General features: G+C 46.0%; 2 protein-coding genes across 9 annotated transcripts in view; both read right to left on the reverse strand.

Moving 5' to 3' along the window:
• The window catches only part of PDCD4 (programmed cell death 4), a 37,238-nt gene extending 13,498 nt beyond the window's left edge, over positions 1-23,740 (reverse strand). The window contains exons 1-4 of one of the 5 annotated variants that reach the window (XM_059730183.1): positions 23,582-23,740; positions 1,980-2,140; positions 1,552-1,663; positions 515-622 (exon numbers count right to left, since the gene is read on the reverse strand). In XM_059730183.1, the coding sequence (XP_059586166.1) occupies positions 515-557 (43 nt within the window). In that variant the 5' untranslated portion in view covers positions 558-622; positions 1,552-1,663; positions 1,980-2,140; positions 23,582-23,740. Of the gene's footprint in view, positions 1-514; positions 623-1,551; positions 1,664-1,979; positions 2,141-5,247; positions 5,357-20,149; positions 20,169-23,581 lie in introns of those variants that run through there. The other 4 variants (XM_014594670.3, XM_014594675.3, XM_019485975.2 and 1 more) reach the window with 4 other exon arrangements.
• A 608-nt stretch (positions 23,741-24,348) lies between these two features.
• RBM20 (RNA binding motif protein 20) overlaps positions 24,349-27,825 on the reverse strand; it is a 149,436-nt gene continuing 145,959 nt past the window's right edge. For all 4 annotated transcript variants that reach the window (XM_059730180.1, XM_059730179.1, XM_019485976.2 and 1 more), the window contains one exon: positions 24,349-27,757. In XM_059730180.1, the coding sequence (XP_059586163.1) occupies positions 27,647-27,757 (111 nt within the window). In that variant the 3' untranslated portion in view covers positions 24,349-27,646. The remainder of the gene's footprint in view (positions 27,758-27,825) is intronic.

The following is a 27,825-nucleotide window of genomic DNA, read 5'->3' on the forward strand; positions in this document are numbered from 1 at the left end:
TGAAATATGCACTAAGAACCAATACTAGCATAACACCCTACCAGAATGAAAATTAATCTTATAAATCAAGAGCCCCTTCAAGAGGAGGAATTTTAAGTACAAATCAGCAGTTAAGAATGCTATCTTGTAATTCTGAACAACTAAGCTTTACTTACTTTTTGGTCAAAGTCTACTGATTAGTTAAAGCATTTTCCAGTACCAAAAAACAAAGTCCTAATACAACACCTAAGTTGTAGGATCATCTATTCCAAGTTGGAAAATTCTATATCTGATCTTGCAACTTCATTGTTGCATTAATACTAGTTAAATTCCATTAAAAAAGGAAATTCTGAATTCCAGTATTTAAATATGTTGCTCCATAGCCACTCCCCTTACAGTAAATAACAAAGTTAATAGATTAGTTTCTAAAAACAGAGTTATCCAGCTTTGTCACGAAGATCCTTAAAAGGATCGCTACATGATGCAATTCACAATTAAGCAACTTCACACAGAGAATACCAAAGTTATTTCTTACCTCTGGGGTTAACACAGTGTGTCTGCTCATTTTCTACTTCCATAGTTCTTTAACTGTACTTCAACTGAACTGACTGTGAACTGATGGTTTAATGCTTTACTTTCAGACCTGAACAAACAAAAATGGGAAAGCTTAAGTAAAAATCAGTGCAATCATACCGACTATAAAAATGTATTTGATTTCTTCAGCAAACTACTTTCTAAAGGAATCAGACAATTAAGAGCTGCACCCAGTGTTTTACGTTATAGTTAACTATCTAAAGTTCATGGGAGACTGAAAACATAACATGAGAGAGCAAAAATGGCATGGAAGTATCCAGACCAAGGTCCGGCCTATACTTGAGGTATTTTTCTTCCCCTCCCCCCCTTTAATTTTTTTTTTGCTTTGCAGATGTGGCTATTATACTGGTAAAACCTTGAAAACTTTTCTGGCTGCATAACTCTTTACTTGAAAAATACTGTTGCTTGTACCCCCTGTACATCTCTGCAGGCTCATTCTTAGGAAGAGTGCTGACACCAATGTCAATGCATGGCAAGACATTACTCACTGTGCACTGACCAGTCAGAACCTCCACCACCTTCATTAAAATTTAGGCACCTATACCCTGGCAAAGCACCACATATTCCAGTTTCAAAGCCACTAGTTTAGATAATCCATTAGCATGCACCAGTTTATTGCTCCTCTCCCAAGTACAGGCCCTCAGCCTATACAACTTATTCTTCATATAAACCTGTTTTCCAACTATGCCTTCTCCTGTTCTGCTGGCGGGATGGAGCACGGGAAAGAAGGGCGTGTCAAGGTAAAAAGTTCTCTTTCTGAAGAGATTTTTGTTATTGTCTCCTATCTTCTCCATCTCTGCCCTTCCCAGATGCTGCTGCTCTAGACATTGCTGCATGCTGAAACTCTGCAAGAGATGGTATCATCCAGCTCTTTTTTCCCCAGAGGGGATTTCAACCTGCGAGACTACTGTCTGCAGGTGAGTCAGGTGGGCTGTACACAAAGGTGCACTGGCTCCAACTACGATCACACATTTTTACCTGCAAAGTTTACAAAGTGATTCGTGAAATCTTGTGAAAGTTACTTCCACGTGTCTCTGTCCCACGAGACTTCAATGGCTCTTCTCCTTTCCCCTTTCTGTCTGCTGCTGCCCTGCAAACGGCTTATTGTTAAGTGACAAGATTGTGACATCAAATGACATCACCCTACTTTCACCTTCCTTCTGGTTTTCCTTCAGTTCAGTTGCCCACCACACTCCTACTGATTAGAACAACAGTCACCAGTAATTGATGGTGCAAAATAATAATAATAATAATAATAAAAATCCTTCTTACAATAATTTGTTAGTGTGCATAATCTTCAATTTTCCCCATGTCACATGCCAATTTCAAACAGGTAACTACCTCATTTAATGAAGATATATTTTTATTCCCATCCCATCCACCATTTACTCCTCTTTCAACTGTACCTCAATCATCCAGTAGCTCTCCAATGTCCTCAAACACTTTTATTTTGTTTTGAATGTCCTCTTCTGTGGGTTACTCATCCAGGGGAATCCACATATACTGACTAGCTTGCGCAATTAGTCTTTTTCTTCCTGGTAAAATGTTCCATCACAGTTGTTCTCTCCTTTAAAAACAAAAAAGAAAGTACAAGGCGTGTGCAAAGATAGAGGCTATAATACACAAAAGCTGGGGAAAACAGGTTTATAACAAACACCAAGTACTAAGCAGAAGCCACTTTCTTCCGTGCAGGACTCCCACTGATCTAGCTGGCACTTCTTCCCATTCAGTGGTTTGAAAACAGCAGCGTTCAGGGTGTTAGAGGGACTTTGTTTTCAATATTGCTGGGGGCATCGTGACAATCAGGTTCAGAACCTTGTTGTCACTGAACGCCAATGTTTCATTCGTGCCGTGGCTGCTGCCGAACAACGTTTTACAAATCACACATTCGTACCGATTAGGAAGATATAGTCTCAGTCTTGTGATGCATAAACTGCATGTTCAGATTGGACAGTAAATGTTAGGTAAAAAGGCTTGTTCAACCTTTGTAATGCTGATGTTCATCATTGTATTTAATAATACTTCACACATTTCCTAAAGCTAACTTGCTAAAAACCTTTATTACTAATCCCCTTTAAAAGGTATGTACAAATAAAATAAACAAATAAACAAATAATAATAATAATAAAATAAATAATAAAAATAAACAAATAAAATAAATGTATCTTAACAACCTAAAAGCAAGCCAGCATGCACCTACTTTGCTTAAAACTTGATCTAATCAAAAAAGTGGTTTGTCGTGTATTCAAAGCAAGTTTTCAAATGAATATGCATCACTTATTGGAGGATGGGAGTTTTTACTATTATGCTTCATGGCACATCTAGCACACATGATGCTTAATTAGGGTTTACTGAAAAAGAAAACCACCAGAAGTTATGCACAGCAAAAGCTGTTCAAAGCAGCTATATAGTCTCTTCCACTCCCATCAAGTCAAATACACCGTGGTTTCTCTCCATTTAAGCTGCTGTTAAATAGCACTTAGAGAATTGTATCCTATACCAGGCAATAAGTAAATATTCACTGAGACAGATTGCATTTGTTTGACCATAAAACTACCTACCTTACTTTTATATACTGCCCTTCATCCATGCAGCTCAAAGTGCTTTACTCCATTTTACAGGTGGGAAAAGAGAGGGGAAAACAGAAAGGGGAAATGTTTTACCCAGGACCACCTGCTCAGCAGACCAGTGGCAGAACTAAGGTCTCCCCAGTCCTGACACTTATCTGTTAGACCACAATGTCTTTCCCACAAAAGACAGAAAAACGGTATAAAACGTAAGTGTTCTCTGACTGTAGGATACTGAGATATGGAGATCTGCCCAAGGAACTAAAGAGCTAGTATTTGAGACTATATTTTCTCAGCCTTAATTCACAGACTTAACTAAAATGTACTCGTCCAGATGACTCTGAATTGACATTCTTTTAATTAAGCCATGAACACATGCTTTCAAGTGGTACCATGGATCAGTGCTGAAATACTGAATCATTCCCCTCTACCACGTGTGTCAATACTTCATTTTCACAGGGTTACAGCCATACTACTTTCCTGGGAGCAGGGACGTAGGCCCAGTATACAACAGACACAGGGACTATGCATCTTCCCCCAACATTTATAGCTAGTATTTAACCAAAGGGGGAGGAGGGAAACCTGATATGTAGGACATGTGGAAAGACAGAAGAAATCAAGTTTGTGTTTGACGGCAACTGAAAAAAAAAAAGAGTTCTCAAAGCAGGGACTTGTTACAATGGGTAAATCTCCTGCATCAAGATATCAGAAGGAAACTACTCGATACCATATTTATTTATTACCACAACTAGCTTATAGCTGTAGAGCAGCTTCCAGTATCCACAGAGACAAGTTCCTCAGAAGCCCAAATCAACCTCAATTATAAAAAATAAAAAACCCACAAAATGCTACAGCACTGGAAGACATGAAGGCTCAGATCAAGCGTCCTGGCTTCTTAACCTGGCAGGGGAAATACCGCGCACCTGTGTCCGAGAAGGCAGTTTCCTGAACCGCTTCGCAGGAGAACTGCTCTTCCGGCGCGGTTCGGTACCCGCCGAGGTGCAGCGGCTTTACGCCCAGTTTACGGACACGGGAGTCTCCTCCCTTGCTTGCTCCGAGGGCAAGCCAACCGCGGGGGCATCCGAACCCCTGCGCTTGGGCCTGCACGTAGGATGCCCGCCAAAGGTTTTGGAAACATCTGAAGCCCCTGGTGCAGACACAGGATGTTTGCCGGTGGCAGGGCCACTTGTGGCTCTGGACTCTTAGATCTGGAATTAGTTTTGGATAATTTGGCCTTGGATACAAATTATACACACACACACATATATACGTATGTATGTACGTACGTACACACACACACACACACACACGTATGTACACACACACATACACACATGTATGCGTATGTATGTACGTACGCACACACATATACACATACATACACACATATATGCATGTGTATATATGTACACACACACATATATACATAAATAAAATGCATCTGTGCTGCGCAAGGAGGTGTGGGGCACTACAGCCACAAACCCCGGCTGAAATCGGCGGGGCTCTCCTTGGTGTGAGGGTCGTCTCCGATTGAGGGCACGAGGGGAAAGCCGCCCGCTCTGCCCCTCCATTGGTCGACCCAAGGACCGGGCTCAAGGCTTCCTTGGCCAATCAGATGCTGTTTTTTGTCCGGTCGGGAGTCGTGACGGTTCAACGACTGAGGGCCTTACCTCGTCAACCTCGGGGCAAGGACGGGGGCGACGGCGATGCAGGTGCTTAAGCCCCCAAACATAAACCCGCGCGCCCAGACAGCTTGCGGCTAACTGCCATAAAACGGGGCAGGGGAGCGAGCTGGCAGAACCCGAAAGCCGAGGGCTCCCCGAGGCAGAAAGGCCGCCAAACGCCGCTCTCCCGGGTTGTGAAAAACCATCCTTTTTTGCGGGCTGGGGTGTCCCTGGGGCACCCCAAAAAACCCCAGCCCCTCGCCTCTGCGGCACGCCCCTGACGTCACCGGGGTACCACCCCTGACGTCACACACGCCTCACCCCTGACGTCACCGGGACAGCGCCCCCCGCCTCCTGTGGAGGTCAGAGGTCACGCCCCCTTCCGACCTCGTGACCCGCCGGCCCCTGCCCCACAAGCCTGAGGGCCCCCCGGGAGGCGGTACCGTGGGCGGCGGTCGGTCGGTGGGTCCCGGCGCTGCCCCGTCCCGTCCGGTCCTGCCCGGCCCCGCCGCCGCCTGCTCCGCGCCGCGCTGCCCTGTTTGTTTTGTTTTGTTCTGCCCAGCGACACGGCCGCGAGCGGATTGGCCGGCTCCTCCCCCGCGCAGCCAATCAGAGCGCGGGGAGGGAGAAGGGCGGGGGCCGGGGCGTTCTGCCAGCCAACCGGCGCGCTCGGGGAGGAACCACCGCGCCTAGGTGGCAGGGGGAGGAACCATTGTGCTGAGGGAAAGGGGGGAGCAGAGGGAGAAACCATTGTGGGCCAGTCCCCTGCGAATGAAGGGGGGTGGGGAATGCCCACTGGAGCAGGGGGAGGAGGGGGAGCAAAGGGGCTCAGGGGCCTGATGCTGCATTGCCCCTTGTGCCCTCCCCGGAGCATCCCAGCTGGGGAGAGCCCTGCAATGGGGGGACTGAGGGCAGGGGCGGGGGATGCAGACCCTCTGCCCTGCAGTGGGCAGGGCAGGGGCTGGCACCACCGCCTCTTGCATCCTGTGCATCCTCCACCTGCATCCCCTTCCTCCATGCAAACTCTGTTTTGCAGCCGGTCCCTTTCAGCAGGGGCACCCGCCCCCCCAGGATCAAGAGCAGCTCACCCAGAGCCGTGGACACCCTTTGCCTGACCACGGTCCAGCACCGCTTTCCAACACGGCAGCAACAACAGCCACCTGCACTGCTGGGTGGAGAGGCCGCTTCCTACATGCCTACAGGGCAAGAGCACGAAGAGATGCAATGGGGCAGAGAGGTCCAAGCCCCGACCCTAAAGGAGAGAAAACTAAACGCAACGCCTCCTGGAAAAGCATCGGAGAAAAAGCATCTTGATGCCCGTCTTTCCTGCCCACGTGCAGGGGGCTGGACCCGACGATCTGCACGGTCCCTTCCAGCCCCTGGAATAGTTTTCATAGTTAACAACTCCGAAACGATGAAAGGCCCTCCCTCGTCATCGGGGACCCAAAACCCGCTTACAAAATCAGTGTTACCCTGGCGCACGCTTTGTTCTCCTCCTGCCGTCAGCCCGAGCTTAGCCCAGACAGAGCTACTCAACACGGGCACTCGGGGTAAGGGGCCGTATGGCTTGAGTACGAATGGTTTGAAGGGCAACCTGAGTGTCCTCTCCATAGCACACTGCAGCACCCCCACCACTCCCAAACTAGCCAAAGTAATTGCAAAAGAGTTCCCCATCCATCATCCCATGTAGGGCTTTGGTAATCAGTTTTCTTACTGCCTTCACTGACTCATCTTTAGCATGATTTTCTCGCTTCCCAGCCTACTTAACGCACTACACAGGAGCCAATACGAGAGGGGTGCATTAGCCATACTTCAGACAGACCGATTTAGACCAGGCTGTGAAATCTCAGATCTAAAGCATGCACAAATGATTGCGCTCAGGGCCAAGAGGCAGGAAGCAGCTGGGGGAAGGGAGTTATCAGAGCCGGGGGTTGGGACAGACTGTCACGAAAGGCCCGGCCCAGCAGTGCAATGCACCTCTTTTAGCCCCACCTATGCTGAGCACATTGAAAAGCATCAGACTGTCAAGCTGACTGCTCCTGGCCCCACGTTCTCTGCCTGCATAACCAGAACAACGACGCAAAGGAAATATTTACAAGTTTTAAAAAGCAAATGGGAAAACAGCATGCCAGTTCGTTAGTCCCGATTATTTACATGGAACCAGACTACAGCCCGTGACAGTCACTGGAAACATTGGGGGGCGAGGCCCTTCAGCATCGTGCTTAAGTAGTTCAGCCAGGTTATAAATGGCCTAAATACTAGCTGGTGGTTTGTTTTTTTTATTAATGCCAGCCAAGTGGCCTAGAAACATGGTGTTACAGTCCAGATTTAGATAATCGAAATGGAAAAGTTATAGTTTGATCCCTGCAACTTAGTCACTCCAGACTACACTAGACCTTATCAGTTCTTTAGACCCTATCTGAACAAGGGCCTATTATTATATTCTGTTTCCTCCAAAGTCACAGTGCTGACCGCTTGGAAAGTCTGATAGGAGATCTGAGAAAAAAACCCCATGCAAACACGCATGTCTCTGATTTGGCAGATGTGACTCAGGAAGGTGGCTTTGTGATCCTTTCCAACACTCGTGCATTTAATACACACTTAAGATTAGCCACCTTCTCCCCATAAAACACATCTGTGCACACGCAGCTGTGACCTTCCCCAGCCTTGTTTACAGTACACGCTGTACCTTCTCGTTACCCTGTCTGCATTTCCAGATACCAGGCACCTGATCAGAAGGCTGTGCATTTTTCATCAGATACTTTGCCCTCTTCATTGGGCACCTCCTGAAGACTCCTTTAGCCCGTTGTTTCTCATTCAGTAGGCTGCCACTTCAAGGGGGCTAACCAGGACCCTTCTGAACTGAGAGGAGGATACAAGCTCAGTTGCATTTGATATTAATTTTTCTGCCAAATGCATTTATTTAACTGGCAACGCTATCTGTTAATATGGCACAATTTGATTTTTAAAGTGGAGACTTGCTTTTCTCCAGCATTGTCTATGCACGCTCTAGAACCGAATATCCATTTTGTGAACAAAGTGCGACTCTGAAGGACCTGACTCACAATCTTTCCACTGACTGTCACAGACTTTAGTCTGGGTCTAGGGGAATGACAGTAAAAAAAAGTTGAGCGAGAGTGAAATCCCATTCAAAGGCTTGATTGCAAGAGCATATTATTAGTAGTATTCAGGCAACCCTATCCAGTTGTTACCTTGTAAATCACAGATGGCCGGAATAGCCAAACCGTCCTAAATCAGATGAGGGATGGGAAGAAATCTCTCACTCATTTTCAAGGAAATTTGTTCCTGCTTAGGCAGATCAGTCAGGTTTTCACTGGCACTAAGACGAGACTTTTTTTCTCCCACCTGCAGCCTAGCAGTCCTCTAGAAACATGTAAAGTTGCCTTCCAAAGTTAGATATAACAAATAGAAAGTTATAGCTTGATCCTTGTAATTAGTAATCGGTATGAACCCAAGAGCACTAACGTCAGCAGCTTCCAAAAGCAAACTTTGCTCACCGGCGATAATCACAAAAACCAAATTGCACCGTGTACGGCTATGAAAAGGAAATAATGCTTCCAGCTGATGTTTACACCAAGGAGGAGAGGCGGAGGTGGCAGAAAGTCAGATTGTTTCAATAGCCAGAACCTGCAGAAGAGAAGCCCCTTGCATCGATTCCCCCTGAACCCTTTGAATAGTCAAAAGGATTCTGGGGTGCAGGTTAACACTGGTCTTTTTTGAACAACCAAAAATGGGATAGCTACTGACAAGAGAACAAGAAGCATTTCCATGCAGGGGGGGAAAATGATGTGGGGAGAAAAAAGAGGAGGAATTTTTCTTTTCTGCCGAATAGCACAACTGACAACTTTGAGACGGACCATCAAATATCTCAGTGTACGCTCACGGACTTCTAGATGTCTAAACTGCCTTACGTCCAATATGCACTACCGAATTCAGAGAAACACCTAGGTTGTAACCAGTCAGGCAGATTTTCCCATCTCGGTGACTACATTGCACAGCAAACACACTAAAAAGCCCCAGGGGAAAGCAGGACTTTGCTTTCCTCCAGTTTTATAATTCAGAACAAATTAAATTACCCAAAGTCCCTTGAAAATAATCCCATCTAAACTAGCTCTGGCAGTCCTTGCTTCAGGAATGAAGCGTTTCAATCCAGTTCCTCTGTCCTGGGCTCCTTCACCACAAGTTTTGTTTGCTGCCTGCTTTATTTACTCGGGCCGTTGATAAAGCAGGATTCAGGCAAGACCTGCCCGTCTGCCACCTCTGACTCCAGGGATTTAACAGTCTCCTCCCTTGCTTCTGCTCTTAACTTGCTGATTATCTGGCGTTGGGGATTAACCAGCGCCAAGCAAGTTGCTTTCCAACCCTTTCTCCGCTGCAGGTTCTGGTTGCGTGGCTGTTTTCCAACGATCCTCTCTCACACGTTCAGGTCACCCACTGAGACCAACCATAAAATAGATGATTATTGGCCCATCCTTACAAACTGGTAACATGAGAGCGCCACATTGGATGGAGACTTCCCATAGCATTTCAGTGCACATAGTAGGTTTGGCTTCTCAACAGCTAGTCTACTAATTCAATAATTTTAAGAGTCGCACTGCCTTTGATGTTAACCAAAGAAGGGTCAGAATCAAATTCCCAGACACATCACCTGTCTGCTGTCTTTTAAATGCAGACTCCAATCTTTTAAATGCAAGCCCTATCTCTTATTACAACCTTGTTTGGATGCATTGCATTTCTCTGAACTGGCCAGTAAACTCCTTGGATGAGGCCTCTGTCCAGTTATGTACATCACTATGCATACTAATAAGGCTATAAAAATGCAATACTGCTGCTAATCATAAACACCATCATTATAATCCATCTAAAAAAGGATTCAAGCATGGATTGTTCCTAAATTAACAGCCCCACAATTTACAAAACTGACTTATTTGATGAACGTGGAAACACTCAGGGTGTTCCACTGCTGCTGGAGGAGATGCATATGTGCATATTTTTAATTTGGAAAGAAAAGCCCTGGGTACGCTCTGTAATGCAGCAACAACTGCAGGCATGCCCTTTTGTATTGCACTCCGCATGCTATTTATTCATTCTTGCCCTAGAAGCCACAGCATTCATCTACGTGATATGCTCTTTATAAGATACATGGGACAAATTAAAGTGACCTAATTAGGCTGTAAATAAAATCCAAATAATGACCTCAATTAAAAGCTGGTACTAATGGCACGTGATGCTGTCTTCATCTCAGGCTATTTTTCCTTTTCCAGATTACTTCAGGAGAAAATCTTTTAGGAGTCGCTTATTAGAGCAAGTTACTGCCTAATAATTATTATTATTTGATTAGCTGAGGTCTCGTGATGTGCATGTGACCAGTAACTCATGTGCCAGTTGCAGCCGTTCTGGGTGTAGGATCGTATTTCTATCGACAAGCGATTACAGAACAGCTCCCTGTTGCTTTACTTTTTCATTTCACTGGCAACGATTAACAGATCATTAATCTGAAATTGTAGAACGGCCAGAAAAATCCAGTTTTGTCTCTTTGGGGAAGCAAAACCACACAAGATAACCAAAAGGAAGGCATCTTCCTGGTTAGAGATCCCCAAGATCTGACAGGCGATGCCAAGGGGTCACCTGCTTGGTGATTAGAAACACAAACACACCTGCCTTTGTAACCTGCAAACTGCAAATAGAGTAAGTTGCTCAGTATAGAGAAAAAAAAATGTGAAGGCTCATCTCTTGGACCTGACAAAAGGAAATTCAATAGTCCTGATGCTCAGTACTTTAATGGACAATTTGTTTTTTATTTAGAAATCATGAGATTTTCCAGGTTGTCCAGTAAAACGTGAAAGACACAATCTTGACTTTTTTGGTGATCCCTAAGTGAGGCAAAGCAGCCAACCCCGTTCCCATCCCAGAATTGGTAGGAAAATAAATGACCTTTTTAAAAAGATGTTATTACTATATTTTTAAAAATATCTTTGCACGTTGCCTTCAGTGGGGTTTCATGCTTCATCTACAAGGTCTGAGGGTGGCCGAGTAACTGGGAGCTGTGACTGGGACTCGTCCCGATTTCCATCTTCACGTCGCTCTTTGCCCAAGCCTTTTGTTCCTCACCCAGATCTCTGCCATGTTGTGGGTTCAGTTCACCGAGTCAGGGGCCATTTGAACAAAGAGGTTTCTTTATTCATGCTAACAGCACCCAGACAGCCACGAGACTCCTTTTTGGCTGTCTCTCAAACTCTGCCTCTCTCTATCTATCTAACAGTAACATCCTGGAAGAGATTAAACCTAACCCTTCAAGGTACACAGTCCTCACAAACTCTTCCCCTGCAGTGTCTCCTTACCTCTTGCCCTTTGTCCTGTCACCGTTTCTCTCTCTTCTGCATGCCAGCCCTGTGTTGACCATCTGTAGATGAGACCTAATGAAAAACTCTGACCCTCCTACATGGGCCTGAATTTTCAAACCCTGCTATTGCAAGTCCCGTGGGTTTTGGCATCTCACTCTAATGCACTTGTGGCACAGCCGGCCAAAGAACAGAGCACTTCTCAACTGCATTTCTCATCTGGCGGCAGGTCCAGACTAGCTTCCCTCTTCCCCCAAGTGCAGACGTGCGGGAAAAGCAGCACTGTTTGGTTATAGAGGAGTGGGATATTAGGACTCTTCACCTACATGATTGTCCTTCTCATAGGCCCACAACTTTCAATCATCCTAAAGCAGAAACCTCATTGCCATCAAGTAGCTCTTTCAACTTGAGGCTGCTCCTTGCTGTCTGCAATCAGGGGAGTCACGGCTCCACACGGCAGGATACCCCGGTCAGCTTTAATCTAGCAGTGAAGCCGTGGTGGAAGACAATCCTTTTGCCTAAATAGGAACCCAGAGTCCCAACAGGTTTGTACCGCTCACGTTGAAGCCCACATCACCGTGTCCTCACTGCTGTAGGTAACCTAGGCTAGTTTCATCCCTATACTTTAATGGCTCCATTATACCTATACTGGCCAGCCTCGAGCATCTAGCTGCTGTATAGACACAACCAAAGGCTTCTGCTGCTGCCCACTCTGGTTCTTTTGCAACTCTCCTGTGGTGTTGAGGGGCTACAGGGCCTGGAGAGTTCCCCCGAGCAGGACCCTGCAGCCCCTCGCTGCCCACGGCATAGCGCACAGGTATGGACAGTGGGTGGGTCAGGCATGTACCTGCCAGAGGAGGATAGGCTGGTCCTTCAGAGCCATGGAGCACCCCCAGAGCAGCTGTGCAGAGCGGCTGGAAGTTCGAGCAGTCCCTGCAGCTCTTCCAACACGCTGGCAGCATCACCCAGGATCTGCAGAGCAGAGCCCTCAGTCTGGCCCCTGTGCTCCCAACTCAAACCATCCTGACCAAAAATTACTGCCCCAGGAAAAACAAGCAAAGGGGAGCGGTTTAGCAGGGAGGGCACAGAGTCAGCAATTCTGGGTGCGGTGCTCACTTCTAACGCTGACTCAGTCAAGTCATTTAGCTGCTTGCCCAGATTCCCCAGCCCTGCTAAAGGGTGAGGTTAAGAATGGACCTGTTACAAGCACCTACATTGAACACCTTCAAGGTAAATTGGATGCTTATCTTGCTGGGATCCTATGACCCCAGCTGACTTCCTGCCCTTTGGGCAGGGGACTGGACTCGATGATCTTCCGAGGTCCCTTCCAGCCCTAATGTCTATGAAATCTATGAAGTGCTATGGAGCTGTTAGCTGATGCCGGTCGGGTGCTTTGAATTCTTCAAATGTGCTGCATGTTTGTAAGGCATTATTAATGATGCTAAGAATTTACAGTCTGGCTCTGTGCACCTGGGTCACCACCGCTGGAGCCCTGGGCAGCCCCCAGGACCCCAGATAAGGCTGTTGGGGCCAGCCCAGCCTCCCCTACCCCAACCAGACCAACTTGTTCTGTGCCAGATTGTGTGTGCAAGGGCATTTCCCGGTGATAACTAGCAGCCAGCTAGTTGTCCCTGGGGAACACATGTTCCTGCTCGTGGGGACACCCCCAGGAGGTTCAATAAGAAATGCAAAGTCCTGCACTTAGGAAGGAACAATCCCGTGCACCGGGACAGGCTGGGGGTGACTGGCTGGGCAGCAGCTCTGCAGAAAATGATCTGGGGTGACAGTGGACAACAAGCTGAACATGAGCCAGCAGTGTGCCCTTGTAATGAAGGTTAATGGCATCCTGGGCTGCATTAACAGGGACACGGCCAGATCAAGGGTGATTCCTCCCCTCTGTTCTGCACTGGTAAGGCCACATCTCGAGTCCTGTGTCCCATTTTGAGACCCCCACTACAGAAAGGATGAGGACAAGTAAGAGAGAGCCCAGCAGAGGGTGACAAAAATGGTCCGGAGGCTGGGACACGACTTCAGATGAGAGGCTGAGGGAAAAATGAAATACTGCTTATTGCATTATTAGTCTGAAGAAGAGAAGACAGAGGGGATTTAATAGCAACCTTCAACTCCCTGCAGCAGGGTCCAAAGAGGATGGAGCTGGACTGTTCTCAGTGGGGGCAGATGACAGGACAAGGAGCAATGGGCTCAGGTTGCAGCAAGAGAAGTTTAGGTTAGATATTAGGAAAAACTCTCACCAGGAGGGTAGTAAAGCACCGGAACAGATCACCCAGAGAAGTTGTCGAGTCTCCATCCTTGGAGGTTTTGAGCCCCAGCTAGACAAAGCCTTGGCTGGGATGATGTAGTTGGGGCTGGTCCTGCTTTGAGCAGGGGGTTGGACTAGACGTGACCTCCTGAGATCCCTTCCAACCCTCATTGTCTATTATTCTAATTTCATTGACCTCAGCGGACTTGCAACTGAAGGGAATTTGGCTTTCTGCTTCTAGACTACGTCATCATCAGATGCCATTTTCTAGCTAGGATCTTGGCTGTGCAAGTTGTCCTGGCTTTATTTTTGCTATGGAAGAGATATTAACCCAGGAGTTGTGGCCAACTCCCCACCAGTAATGGGGCTATCCAGAAAATAAATATTTGCCATTAGAAGAGTGAGGCAGTGGCATCGGCCACCTTGGGAAACTCTGCAATCTCCTTCATTGGAGGTGTTCAGGAAGAGCTTGGACAAGCATTGATCAGGGATCATCTAGTAGCTACAGCTATGCTCTACTATGGGTATTTCCTATGCTTTTGGGCTTCACTGGTTGCCACATGGAGCCAGGAAAGATTTTTTCCCTCTCCTTCTGCTATACGTGTTGGTGGAGGGGATGGTAGCGGGAGCGGGTTGCCTTCCTTGGAAACATCTGGTGATGGCTCCAGCCAAGGCTGCGGATTTTAACTAAACCACTGCTGCTGTTGGGACCAACAATCTTGCCCCTCCATTCAGGGTCAGACCAATTGCCATATTTGAGGTCAGGAATGAATTTTACCCCATGGTCAGATTGGTACGGGGGGAGTATGTGGGGGGTTGTTGCCTTCCTCTATAGTCGGGGCTGTGGCCCTCTACGCAGGATCTCTTGAGCATATATTGACATTTCATAGCAGCAGGACATTGGCTGCTGTTAGGGTGTTATGCCTTATGGTTGCGTCCGGGTTGACTGTAGATTTGCTGATAGATGCAAGTTGCGGTGCCCAACCTTTGTGGCCTGTGGGCTGGATGAGTGGGACCAGGTCTGCCTGCGGGCCAGATCCAGTCCGTGGCTGTGACCTGGCATGCAGTGCTGACCCAGTCAGAGCCCAGTCCAGCAACATGAAACCAGCCCAGCTGGGACCCAATGCAGCCGCCCACGAATGGCCTGGATGGGACCCAATGCAGTCACATGGGAATGGCACGGCCAGATCCTGATCCAGCTGTATGGGGTTTGGAAATGTGGCAGTGGGGGAGTGGTGACAGTATTAATAGCCTCCACTCCCAAATTTGCAGACTCGCATGGGCCAGGTGTGCCAGACCTGGCCCACAGTGCATGGGGTAGAGCACCCTTGGGTTAGACAACAGGTTTGTAAAGGAAAGTTTGGATGGGGATGATTGTGCTTCAGGCAGGGGGTTGGACTACATGACCTCTGGAGGTCTCTTCCAGCCCTACTTCTCTAGGATCAGTTATTCCCAGGTCCAGGGCAGGCATCCTGATCTCTGCCCAGGACTTCCTCTGCAGAAGGCGGCAGAGAGGCAAACACAGAGCAAGGTCTGGTGGTTGCAGCTGGGAGGTTTCTAGGTAGAAAGGGAATTTGGGGGACAGCATTTGAATGACTGTTCTTAAAGAGCAGGGAGTAGGAACACATGGCAAGCACACAGGGGCTGTGCGACAAAGCTGGTAGGAGAAAGAAATAAAAAGCAGTTAGAGGAGCAGAGAAAAGCATACACGGGGTGGGGTAACGTCTGCTGGAGGCAGATGTGCATGCACAATGCAGGGGGCTCCGACATGCAGGCCTGGTCTGACCAGCTGCCCAGTCCAAAACTGAGGACCGCGGCAGTGATATGCATGCTTGAGATTCCTGCAAATTTCCGATTTTTAGTGCCTTTCTTAAAAGCTCCAGCTCCTTGACCTAATATCTTTCTGGCTTTCATTCAACAACTTGGTACAAACACAACATAAAGGCTCTGAAGCAAGAAGGCAATGAGGACAAACCCGAAGTTTATCAATTAAAATAAATAAATAAATAAATAAATAAATAAATACATTTCATGATTTTTAATCCAAACTTGTAATTTATGACTGCCTGAGCTTGGCAAGAGCCCCTGTCATCTTTACAGGCAGACAAGGTTCTTTGGTTGAATCTGATAGCTTTTATTAGACCAACTTAAATAGTTGGAAACATTTTTTTCCAACTATTTAAGTTGGTCTAATAAAAGCTATCAGATTCAACCAAAGAACCTTGTCTGCCTATGTGCTCAGACCCATGTGGCTACAACCTACACCCCGGTCATCTCTACAAGCACGCTTGCCCTCTTTCAGCAGAGCGGTGGCTGCTACATGCAGGCGTTCTGGAAATGCTGACATGCAGAAAGCTGTGGGAAAAAGATGCTAGCAGCAAATGATGCCACACATTTCAGTGCTAATCCTTTAAGGCCTGGAGCCTTACCTTCTCACCTGGCTCTCACTGGGGAGGAACTGCTTTTTATTCCAGGAACAGGATGCAAATCAGACGTATTTCTGCAGTGCAAGAAACCCCTTACAAGAGGAGAGCTGAATGCCTTGCACCTGACAGCTTGTCTAACTGTATCCCAACTATAGACGTGGTCCAATAAAAGACACTGCCCCCAAAAAATCCTTGCCTCTTGCATCAATCCTGCCTCATCACCGTTACAACATCACTCTAACGCAACTAGAGGAGTCAAAGACTCCAAGATATCCCCTATGGATATTTAAGTTATTCTGCATATTTAAGTTATTAATGGGTATTTCAGTATTACACTGCCACGCTTCAGTGAGTGGCCTTTGCTAAAGGCACGTCAGGCCAGAATTGAAGCTGTTTTTAATCTGTGAGGATGGAGGAGCTGTGCTCATTTGCCTCTGCTTATGAAAGGAGGTAGTAACTCGGATGCTGGGAGGATTTGCTGGTGTTTTAACAGGTACCTCGGTAATTTGGGGGCTGATTCAAAGCTCACTGAGTTCAGCACTAGTCCAGTGGGCTCTGGATCAAGCCCTCCATGCATGTCAACACTGGTAGCTGGTAGAGCTGAAGAGCTGGTGTGTGAACAGCAGCACAGCATGAATTGGAGGCAGCTTTAGCACAGGCAGGAAGAGGAAGGACGTGGTCTGCACAGCCCACATATAGACAGGAATGGAAAGATTGGGGGTGTCAGCTCACGGGCGAAAGGGCCCTTAGCACGTACCCTACACGTCCCCTTCAAACTTCTTGTGCTGCCGGAAAGTTTTACTGCATAGATCATGCAAACATTTGGGTAACATGTATGATGAGCTGCTGCATTTGCACGCACACGCACATGCACAGAAAGATTTCTCAAGGCAATAACTAACAGATCAGATGCTAACAAAAAGTGCTGTCTTTATGGGGCAATGGGCCGAGCAAAGCCAAGGAGGCAGCATAGCTTCATCTCCTTTTACGCGTCACTGAAGGTCATTTCTGGGTTTCTCAGTCCACCCAAGCTGAGGACTGAACCAGACGTGGGCAGCGGAGGCAGTTCAGGGATCCTCCCTGCAAGCAGCAGCCTTGATGAAGGGCTGCAAGCCTCTGCACACCCAACCACTGCCTGTGGTTCTGCAAAAATCAGACACGTTCAAATAAACCAGGACTAGGAAGAGTCCTAAAAAAAACAGCTTTGTGGGAGGAAAGAGCTGAATGCCATGGGCACTAGCAGCACTGTGGCTGCCTCCAAAAGCTGGCCACAGATCAACCCTCAGTATGATCTCTTCTTACGCTCCAAATCCTGAACTGGGCAATGTACTTATTTTTTCCCCAACTTCTGACCAATGCAACTTGCTGGAAAAATCAGCACTAAACCAGCTTGCCCAAGGCACAATAATTCCTTTTTGTTTGGAGGCTGAGCTCAGATTTGGTTGCTGGCTTTCTCGTTATGCTCCCTCTACTTTTTGCACATCCGGTCCTGCTGTCCCATAATCTGGCTCTGCTTTGCCAGACCTGCCTGGATACAGCCTGCTTCCTAGTGCTCTCTGCTTTTTGCAGTCACAAAACATGTATACCAGTCCCTTTTATACTCCCATTAGGGTCACAGTCTAGTCCAATGGGCTTTAACACCCTGTGGGGGGTGAGGGTGAGCACTCAGGCAATGTGTATTTCTTCCAACTGAATTTAGTGCTGGTGAAAACTGCCAAACTGGTTCCTTAAGACTAAAGTCCTCTCCTTCTCCAATGCAAGGCAGAGCATGCTCTCCACCCACCCACACCATGACCTGCCAAAACACCCCAAGAGGCCAGCTTCTACAGACCTTTGAGCATGTGGGGAGGCTCCTTCTAATGTCTTGGCAATTTTACAACCAGGCAACGTTACTGCCTTTCCCGTCACTAGTGTGCGAAGCAGCACTGGGCAACACACCCTGGGTCAAAGTGAAAGTTTGCTGCCATCAGCATGTTCCTATCTGCTCGAGATAAACCTAGCTAATCTAACCTGCCGTGTAAACACGCCAAACCACAAAGACACCTGCAGACAGCACATGGTTTCCTGCGTCCTCGACAGACAGCGGGTCTGTTTAGGGAAGTCAGAAGTGCGAGGTGCTTTAATAGAAGTCAGAAGAACGAGGGAGGACGAGATCTTACAAGTCAGAATCCAAGTCTACAGGACACAGGGAACACACTGCTTAGATAAACTCAGCGCCAATGAGAGGCCATGCTGCTGGCAGTACAGTCCTGGCTGAAAGCAAGCCAGCCCCAGGATGCGCTTGCTAATGTTTGCACCTTTAAGGAAACAGAGTCCAGCCTTCGCCTTGCCAAGAGGCCTGTAGAAGCCTTTGAACACACAGACTCAAGCAGGCTCTGCATATTTGCACTAAATGTAAGTTTAAAGGAGGCCGGTGTTGACCAGTGTAAACTCTCAATTGGGGTTTTAAAGTGCCTAATTTCCACTTAACTAAAACTTAGTCTTGATGGGTTAAGCTCAACTAATACCAGGCTGGCTGAAGTGGAAAGGAGTGTGCCCCTTGGCACCTTTGTGCATCACTTTAATTAAATGGGTTAAATATATATATATATCACAGGCCAAATTAAATTACATGTAGGCAAGCCCTATCCAGAGCATCTTTATTCTGTATCCAGCACTGCCCAGGCCCCTTCCTTATCACCCACTTAACTCTGACAATGCGGCCTTTGGGGCAAGTACAAGAGGGAAGGCGGGGATAACTCATGGGAGCAGCCACCTGTCTCCAGTTTGAGAATAGTTAACGGGTGCTGGCCAATGTGACGTGTTTCATAAAAACCAGGGGCCAAATCCCCAGTAAAGCAGCATAGCTCTCATCAAGCCAAGCAACATCCAGTGCATGCAGTATATGTGTGTGCCAGTCTAAGGGAGGGGGTGAAATCCTCACCAGACATGTTTGCCACCAGGGAAAGAATTTCACCTGGGATTTTTCCCCTCCAGACCAGACTCCAGCTCTTACAGCTCCCAGGAACGATGGGACTTTGGTGCGAGTGAGGCTCAGCCATTTTTCTCCCTGGTGCCATCTCAGGCTATGACAAGTAGCTTGAGACAGCCCAGTAGTGCCCTGGCCCAGTTCACACTCGCGCACCACGCCGTCTGTTTTTTTCAGTGGTGGCGAGCTTCTTGAAAAAAAGATGATGGCATTTGTCCTTTACAAGAAAAGCACCATTAGCTTGTGATTTAGGACCCCCGGCACCACCCATCCCCGGCCCCTTCTGTCCAAAGCACTTAAGACACGTTGATGACTTCAGCCTTGCACCATCTCTGCAAGCTACATCCTAGCCCCATTCTACAGGTAGGGAAACTGAGTCACAAAAAGGTGCGCTGTCTTTGTCCAAGGCCACATAGAAGGTCCATGGGAGAGGTAGGAAAGGACCTCAAGCTCTCAAGCTCCCAATTTCTGTGCTTTAGTCACTCAACAAAACTAGGCTGTGACAAGAACCCCTTGAAGCTAACTTTACCCAGAGGCAAATGCATTTTCCAACAGCCTCGGGCAGGTGGGGGCGCATGAAGCCAGGTAGCAGTTTTTAAGCAAACAATGCTGAGGGCACAACCCTGCTGAAAACATCATTTGGGCCACTGTTATGCTACAGGCTGTCCGGACACGTGAGGAGTCCAGCCTGCTTTAGCACAGGCACCGCCACATGCCAAACCCTTGTACTCACACACATTCTTGGGTGCAATCTACCATAATCAGTGCCTTTTTCTAATGACTTAAGCAATCTCCTCATCAAGTCCTGGTTGTTTTCTTCCCTCTGCAACCAGAATTAAAAGTGCCAATCTGAAAATATACAGATCCATGTAAATGTTATCACCCTCATGACTAATGCTCACGGCACAACTGCAGTGTAGAAAGGCAGTAGGAATTACCGATCAACAAGCCAGATAGATGGGAAGGAAGCAGGTCCTTCCAGGCATGAAGCTATGAGCATGACAACATCTGGAGTGAATGCCTTGTTCTTTTAGAGCCAAGCCCCACTCCTAATGGTCTAAGCTTTAGGGGAGGCATATTGGCCAGACACTGCTGCTGGAGCAGGATTGCAGTGCTGCCGTATTACTGCAACACCTATGTCGTACATTGGATCTTGCCTCCAGATAGTGCCTCTCACACAGGAGGGCTCCAAAGTTGAGATGCACTGGCCTGGGGCATTTCACCATCTCTCCCTCCCATCATCCCAATGGCTATAAAGCCGATTACTTACTATCCCTCAGCCAGCAAATATTTATTTTGGCACAAATGGTGGAAGTCTTGATAACCTACCTGCGATCCACACTGGCAATTGCGGGGTGTGTGAGAACGCGGCTGGGTTCGTTACAAAAGCACTTCACAACCCACTGTAGAGATTATGCTTATACATAAGCATGTGTGTGCATGCACACAGACAAACACACCCACACACGCTACCCACAAAGCCATCCCTTTGAAAACAAGGGGCGCCAGTGCTGAATCCTTTGGGATGGGAAGAGAAGCAGTGCAGAAAGAAACCAAGGACGTAAATGAAATTACTGAAAACAGTTTCTCCAGGACGCCAGGGGTTAACCCCCTGCTGGCTGCAAAAAGCTTCCTGATATTACCTGGCCGACTTCCAACTACCTGGCAGATTTTCACAGCAGGACCGTCTTGTTCCTTGCAGCATGAATGAACTGATGAGCTAATCCTCAACCCTGCTCGTCAGGATGCCAACCCCAGATTAGAATATTTGCATCTGAACAAAAGTCTTCCACTTACCCCTGTAATGCTCCCTTGGCCCTGCCTCCAGCAGCTTTGTCTCATAGCAAGGTCCACCACTACTGCAAGCACATAGCTCTGGCCCCTCCAAGAGATCTCTGGACACAGAATTAAATCGATAGAAAAGAGATCCCCTGATGTAGGGGAATCAACAAGTCTTTATTCTGATGGTGCAGAACCAAGACCCTGAACATAATCAGGCTTGATTTTGGACCAGTTTCTCTTACCTTCTTGTACATCCTGCTTTCAATCTAATTCCTAGACCAGGCTCCAGAGGAGGAAATCCCCTGAACCAGTCTGGAAACATTCAGTGTTGACTAGCTGGTCTGTTTAACAGGCAGACTATTAGTATAATAGAAGAATGCCTGATTAATGTTTTCCATAGCACTCGGTTCACAAGCGCCAGCCACAGCTTGGAAGCTTGTCTATTGGGATAGATACCCAACTCAGAAACAGGCGCCGTCAAGGGCACTTAAGGGCGAACCTATTCTTCCACACTAACTCTTTCCACCTGGCCAAGCAAGAAAAAAAAAAGCTGCATTAAAATGTTTGGGCTGTCTACATTAACTCCCGTGTCATCTACACATGCACGCCCGTGCTACGCAGTAAATATGGTAGCTTACACTGACTTGAGTGTAAATTTGATACCTGCATCATGCAGGTATCAAATTTATGTCTGATTAGTTACTGTGCAGTAACGCACATGTAGATGCCTTACTGTGCAGTTCTCTGCACACCAAGAGATTGAATGGCCCACCTCCCTAACTCTTGTGCTTTAGGTTGGTTTGCCAACCTGAATCCTAGTTCTCCACCTGCTCTAAATGAACTCCCAGGGGCAGTCAGAGCACTCTTTTGTAGTAAGATCAACCAGAAGGGGCTGAAACAAACCTCTGGGGCGCTTGATGGTGTTACCTAAACTTGTCCACGGAACGAGCAGATTTAACAGCGGCGGGTTCCTCTCTCAAGTCGCCTCCACTGATTCCTGCAGCATCTTGGCTTTCCTTGGAGGTCTCTCATTTCATTAGACAAGCCTGGCCTTGCAACATCAGGCAAGGGCATAGCATTAAGACAGGTGCCAAGACGAAGTCAACTACTGACTTGATTTTAAAGGCAAAGCTGCCATTAGCATGCGGGTGCACTCGTACTTGGAATCTGTTGGCACTGAGTTTCCCTCTAAGGCAAGTAAAAAACAAAACCAAACCCTACAGTGGCGGGAAAGTCCTGGCTGCAATCACCGAACGTTCAAAAGAGTAAGCAAGATCATACATCCAAACTGTAGATCCTAAATGGCTAGATACAAAAAAACCTCACCCGACAATAACAAGCTCCCTGCTCTGAAATCTCAAGAACACTAGCAGTGAATCATGCATCTTAACTTCTCTTTCTGATTCAATGTTGAAACCACGATTTAAAAGTCATCTGAGGATAGGAACCAAAACCGTCTGTTACCACTTCAGTCACAAGATCTTTTTCATTTACAAGAGGTCAAAGCAGTATTATGAAAGAGGACTGGAGAGTCAGAAAACCTGAGTTCCTATTCCTGGCTCTGCCACCGATTGACAATGTGACTGCAGAGGGGTTACTTTTTTCTGCGCCTCAGTTTCCCCATCTGTAAAATGACTACAACTTCAAGGGAAGCTATGGCCTTCCTCTGTTCTTCAGGAAGGCCCTCTCTGTGCCCTTGTACACAAATACATTTGCATTCTCATTCAGGGCCTCGCATCATTGCCACCAACATTCACATCTGGGGGAGGAGGACTGATGACAGACTGCTTTCTCATTCCTGGTGGCTGAGTTCGGGTTCTGAAGGTCCCGCTCCAGAGCTCTCATGTGGCAAAGATGCTGCTGCCACTGAACCATCAGATAGCTTTACATTATATTTAATAGAGTTTTGTGTGGAGAATCCTAAAACGTAAGTAAAGTGGCTACTTAACCTTCCCCCTATGCTCCTGAATGACAAAGAAGAGCTTCCAGGAGGCACTGTGCCTTATCGGTAATATAATAATATCAGAACAACTCATAATATAATAATCAGTAATATAATAATATCAGAATAACTCACAGAGGCACCTCTCATGGACCCAGAGGGACAGATTTTCCATCTCCAGCTCCCTCTGCACAAAAATGAAGTTTATTTCCTAACTATGGGGACTTCTCACCATCTTTGATTTTCCCAGAGCCTGACAAAGGGCATTTGAGCTTGAAAGCTTGCAGAAAAGGAGTTTTTGTGGGTTTTTTGCAATTTCCTAGGTGGTCTAATAAAAGGTATCATTTCTGAACCAAAAGTTCTAGATTTCTGCATTTCTTATCAGTAATATCGCATTTGTGATGTCATGATACTGTTCCAGAGTTTGTGAGCAGGACTCCTAGGTATTACACATATGTTGGCCATAAGAAAACTAGCCAGTACATAAACCCGCTCTAAGATCTAGTGTAGCTAATACCAGTTCCTAATATCAAAGCAAGCTATAACTGCCTAAGGACTCTTTTTGCCAGCAGAAGTTAAGTCTCCACCTTACAAGTTTTTCTAGTATAACTATACTAGCCAAGCAGCTCTGGCAAACCCCTTCAAGTACATATAAAGCCCAAGACAGAAGAGAGATTTTGTGCGAGCTGTTGCTGACGGGCACTGCATCTACATGCAGGGTTCACTCATCTAGCTGTGTTAGTTAAGCATAACCTGGGCCTCACAAGCAAGCAGTCTTTATTTGTACCTCACCGACTGTTGCCATTGCCACAGTCCCCATTTATACAAAAATCAGCAAACACAACCTGCTATCCAAAAGGTGACAGATTGGTTTCACTGGTTCTTTCCGCCTCCTCCCTTGATAGCCCCTTTTGTCTCGTTTCCCCCCCCAGTAAAATCTCAACAGATTCAGTATGCTAGGCTTCTCCCACTGCTTTTGTTCTTACAACTTTCTATAATTTTTTAGTTGAGATAACAGAAAATGAACAGTTACTTACCCTTTAACCGACTGATTCTTCTTTGGGTGTTTGTTCCCGTAGATTCCTGGTGGGTGATGTTACCCAAACAAAAGATGTAAAAGGAGAAAAGGATCGGTCTTAGCAGTGCACCTTGCAGACCCAGTTGGGAAATTGGGAGCACAGAAGATGACCCATCAACAAGAAGGAACAGCCAGAGACACAGGCGGGCTGAGAGGAGACCAGTGCAGTGAAAGCCAGAGGAGATGTCAAGCAGGGGAGTCAGACAGCAGGGTATATATGCAGATTAACTAAATAAGATACATATATGGAGCACAAACTTTTGTGTGCTGAAGCTCACTTCATCATCAAGGTGACAGGGAGGACAGGCAGGATGTGGGTAGAGTAGACACGTGAGAGTCGGCCAGAAAGGGGCCTTTGGTGACAATGTTTTGAAAAAGATAGAAGAATGGGAGGAAATCTAGGTAGAGGGAGGAGTGCCAACAGCTGTAAGCAGCTGGAGATTAAGCTCCCCTAATGAGTTTGAAGGGTGATAAGGCAGAGATAAGGAACAGCTTTAGTCATTAGAGAGCCACATTCTGAGAGGTATTCATTAAAATACGGGTATTGGGGGCATGGCACCTCTAAGGATGATCATTTTTTGAAAAGTATATCTGCAAGCAGGTATTCTTGCCCTCTGTTCCTAGCACACGCCAATTCTCTGCTTAATGTATGTAGGTTTCTAATGGATTTTTCTCTGGCAAAAACAAGTGCAATTTACCATTGTGGCAATTACCACCCGCAGAGCATGCTTTAAAAGTCTCTTTATTAAAATCATTCTTTTTAAGAAACACAAATTGAAATGCTTTGCAATCAGTTACACAGATCAGTTACTGCTGGTGACAATTCCTACATAATTCAACAAGAACTAACACTTTCCAATGTTTTACAAGCCAAAACTTAAATTAACAAGATTGTATAAGCTCAATAAATAGTACGTCTGGTCCAGTTCAAGTATAATTCAACAAATCACAGCCTTAATAGTTAGAAAATAGAAAAACCCTGAATATAACCAGCCTGACACTAATTTAGTGCTCAAGCCAGTATTACAATTTGTCAAGTCTTATGGGGCAATGTTTCAATTATTTTATTTTATTTTTACCTCAGAAAAAGCAAGTTGCATTTGACATGAAAGACTGTTTGAAATCCATCAAGGTTTTGCACAGACTAAAACACACTCCTTGTTTAAAAAGTGAAATCTTTGGTTGAGACATGTTGAGATTATTCATAAATATGGAGGAAGCTCTTCTTTAAATAATAATAAATAACTTTTGGCTAGACTTGAAACTGCTTGCTGCTATACATATATTAATATAAGTAGTGAAAATGATATTTGTGAAGATCTATACCAACTAAAAAAATAATACATCTTAGATTCAATTTCAGATTTTAAATATAGCAAGCCAAAAAAAAAGAAACAACATATTTTACAGTAGCTGAGAGAGGCAAGTAAGCTACCTTTCCAGATGTGCTGACTCTCAGCAGGACAGGTGAGAGAGCTGTCTCGGAGTGATGCACCTGTCAGCATTGTCATGAAAGCCTCTTTGGTGAGAAGGACTTCATCTCAAATTGCACTGGGCTGAAAACTGATTGCACAGATTGTTAGTATTTAGTCTAAGACTTGGGGTTGGTTTTCTCCTGCTTTTAAAATGTGCAGATTTTGGAAATAAAGGAAAGTAAAATTCTCAAAGTAATAGCTGTCTTTTGGGCCTAGGAACACTTGTGATTGCACAGTGCCAAGAGCTAAGGGGCTGGATCTGCAGGTACGACTGCAATATAAATAAATAATCTTAATAACAATAATGAAAGCATTTCTTTTCTTACTTCTGTTGGGCTGAGGATACATTGCTAGAAGCAGGTGGCTTTGGAGCATCATGAGCTCTTCTTCCCATTCGCATCAAGTCCAACCAGATGGTGCAACTATCTGCCAGTAATCTTGGCCCCAGTGGGGTAATCATTTTCTATATAAAAATCAGGTGCTTACACTTGGGCAATTTTCCCCTGGACCTACTGTGCTGCAAGGTCATGTGGGTAATTCTGTTCACTCCGTCTGTGCAAAGTACCTTAGCCGCTTTGGACAGGGAAGGCAGGGAAGTTGCTTCCATTTCCATAATTTTTATACCTTCCAATACACACTTGCACCTATATCACTGAATTCAAATATTATTATAATATAATAAGAATGTGTGTAGCAAAATACTTTTGTTTTTCATGATTTTTAAGAATAAAAATCCTGTGTTAGGTGAAAAATGAGCCCAAATCCAAACATATCCAGAAGCCAGGTAAGCTCATCTCTGCACCTCATTACTGTATCTCTTCCCAATAAGCCAGCTCCAAATCTGATTTCCAAAGAATCCCTGACCTCTGGAGAAGTGTGGATACAAAATCTGCCATTTGCACTATCTTGCTGAAATGAAGGCACATGCGCACCAGGCAAATGGGACCTCAGCGAACAACAAAATGGAGCTGTGGGAGACAGCGCTGTGACGAAAGCTATTCCAGGGGCAGAAGGATATGGCTGATGGTACTGGTTATATGAAACAAGCATTTTGGTGGGAGCAGTTTCAGGAGCTGGATATTTTGCATTGTTTTGTAGTATTAATGTTGCTCTCAAGGATGGAGCCTTTCTGGAAAAAAAGATTTCCCACATCCACCACCTACTGCTAGAAGCTAAGCATCCAATCCCAGAAATTTCAATGGAATTGACTGCAGAAATGGGCAAAAAATGGGAAGGGGGGAATTTGTAAATCTCCCACCCCGTTTTTCACTGAAATTTCAAAAACTTTCCAACCCTCTATAGTAACACAGAGTGCCCATCTGTCTGGATTCTCGGGTGCATTTTGTGAAGGTGAATTCCAGGATCAGTTTTTGGCAGCGGTTGTCAGACATTCACTTTGCTACACAAAGCCCCATTGAAATTAATCTGAAATTTGCAAACTGCATTTCAATGGGGCTGTGCATAATACTAAGCACAACACTGTGCAGAAACAATGGCACATAATAACATCAGAGCTGCTGGTGCATCCTGTGTTCTCACTGCAGCATTCTGTGAACTGTGAGTTGTTATATTTGCCATAAAAAAGAGCAGGAGAATAAAATACAGAAAATGTCAATACAGCATTGGCCAAATTCCATAAAGAGCAGGAAATACAAGGTTGCCGAGATTAGAAAAACATGTTTAAAATAAAACACACCAAGGATAGACTTGTAGTTCAACAGGCACCGTGATCCGAGTATGTGGCATTTATAAAGTGTTTTGTGGGAGCTTAATCCAAGATGGAGAAAGCACGCTTTTTAGAATTTTCTGAAGGAAAGTTTTCAAAATCAGAAATGGCCAAAGAGTGGCCTGGCCACCAGATAGGAAGGAGAATGGAAAATAAAGGATGTGAAGGAACATGAAGGAGATTAATTTTCAGTTTATACAATTTAACTGCACTGGATTTAGATTGCAAAATGTCTGGGACAGAAATTGCACCTTCCTCTATATGACACTGACTTAATGTCCTAACATTACAGACATAAAATACTTCTCTAAGGCACAGATGCAGCTGGAGTTTACATTGGGCCATCTAATGTTTATCATTCATTTAGGACTCGCATACATAACTTATTATTCATTACGGCAACGAGTGAAGCGAAGGATACTGTTTCAACAACATTAAAGCTCATTTCACTCCGGACATTTCCTTTCTGATTATTTCCACTGGAGGACGCTAGACACTTCTAAATACTCAGCCTGACCCAACACGCTCCAACACCCAAATGAAAACGCTGAGAATCCCTGAGAATCCAATTTAATGCAGGAAGCTGCTCCCAACGTGCAGAGTGTGAGAAAGAATAGCTCCGCTTGTTAGAGATATGCCAGCACTGCTTCACCGTGGGAAACTATTTCAGGCATTTTGTTTTTTTAAGGGCACTCTGGGCATAAATGCATGGAACATGCTCTTTATTGTGCTTTCCATTCCCCTGTACAGTGCAAATCGACGGTCACGTCAGAGATCAACAAGGAAATATTGGCATTCACCCATTTCCAACTCTTCGTTGGCATCACAACTTTTTCTTCTCAAAGCGAGGAACAATTCCAGTGTCGTCCTGTGGCAGACTGCTGTCTTGTTCGTTCATTTTCAGACTCTCTTCTGCAAGTTGCGAGAGATACTTCTGTCATCAAATCAAAACAGGGTGTCATTATGGAGACTGATGATACTTGGCGCACAGCTATTTACAGC

This window comes from Alligator mississippiensis, chromosome 6 (genome assembly GCF_030867095.1).
Source record: "Alligator mississippiensis isolate rAllMis1 chromosome 6, rAllMis1, whole genome shotgun sequence".
In the NCBI taxonomy this organism is placed as follows: domain Eukaryota; kingdom Metazoa; phylum Chordata; order Crocodylia; family Alligatoridae; genus Alligator; species Alligator mississippiensis.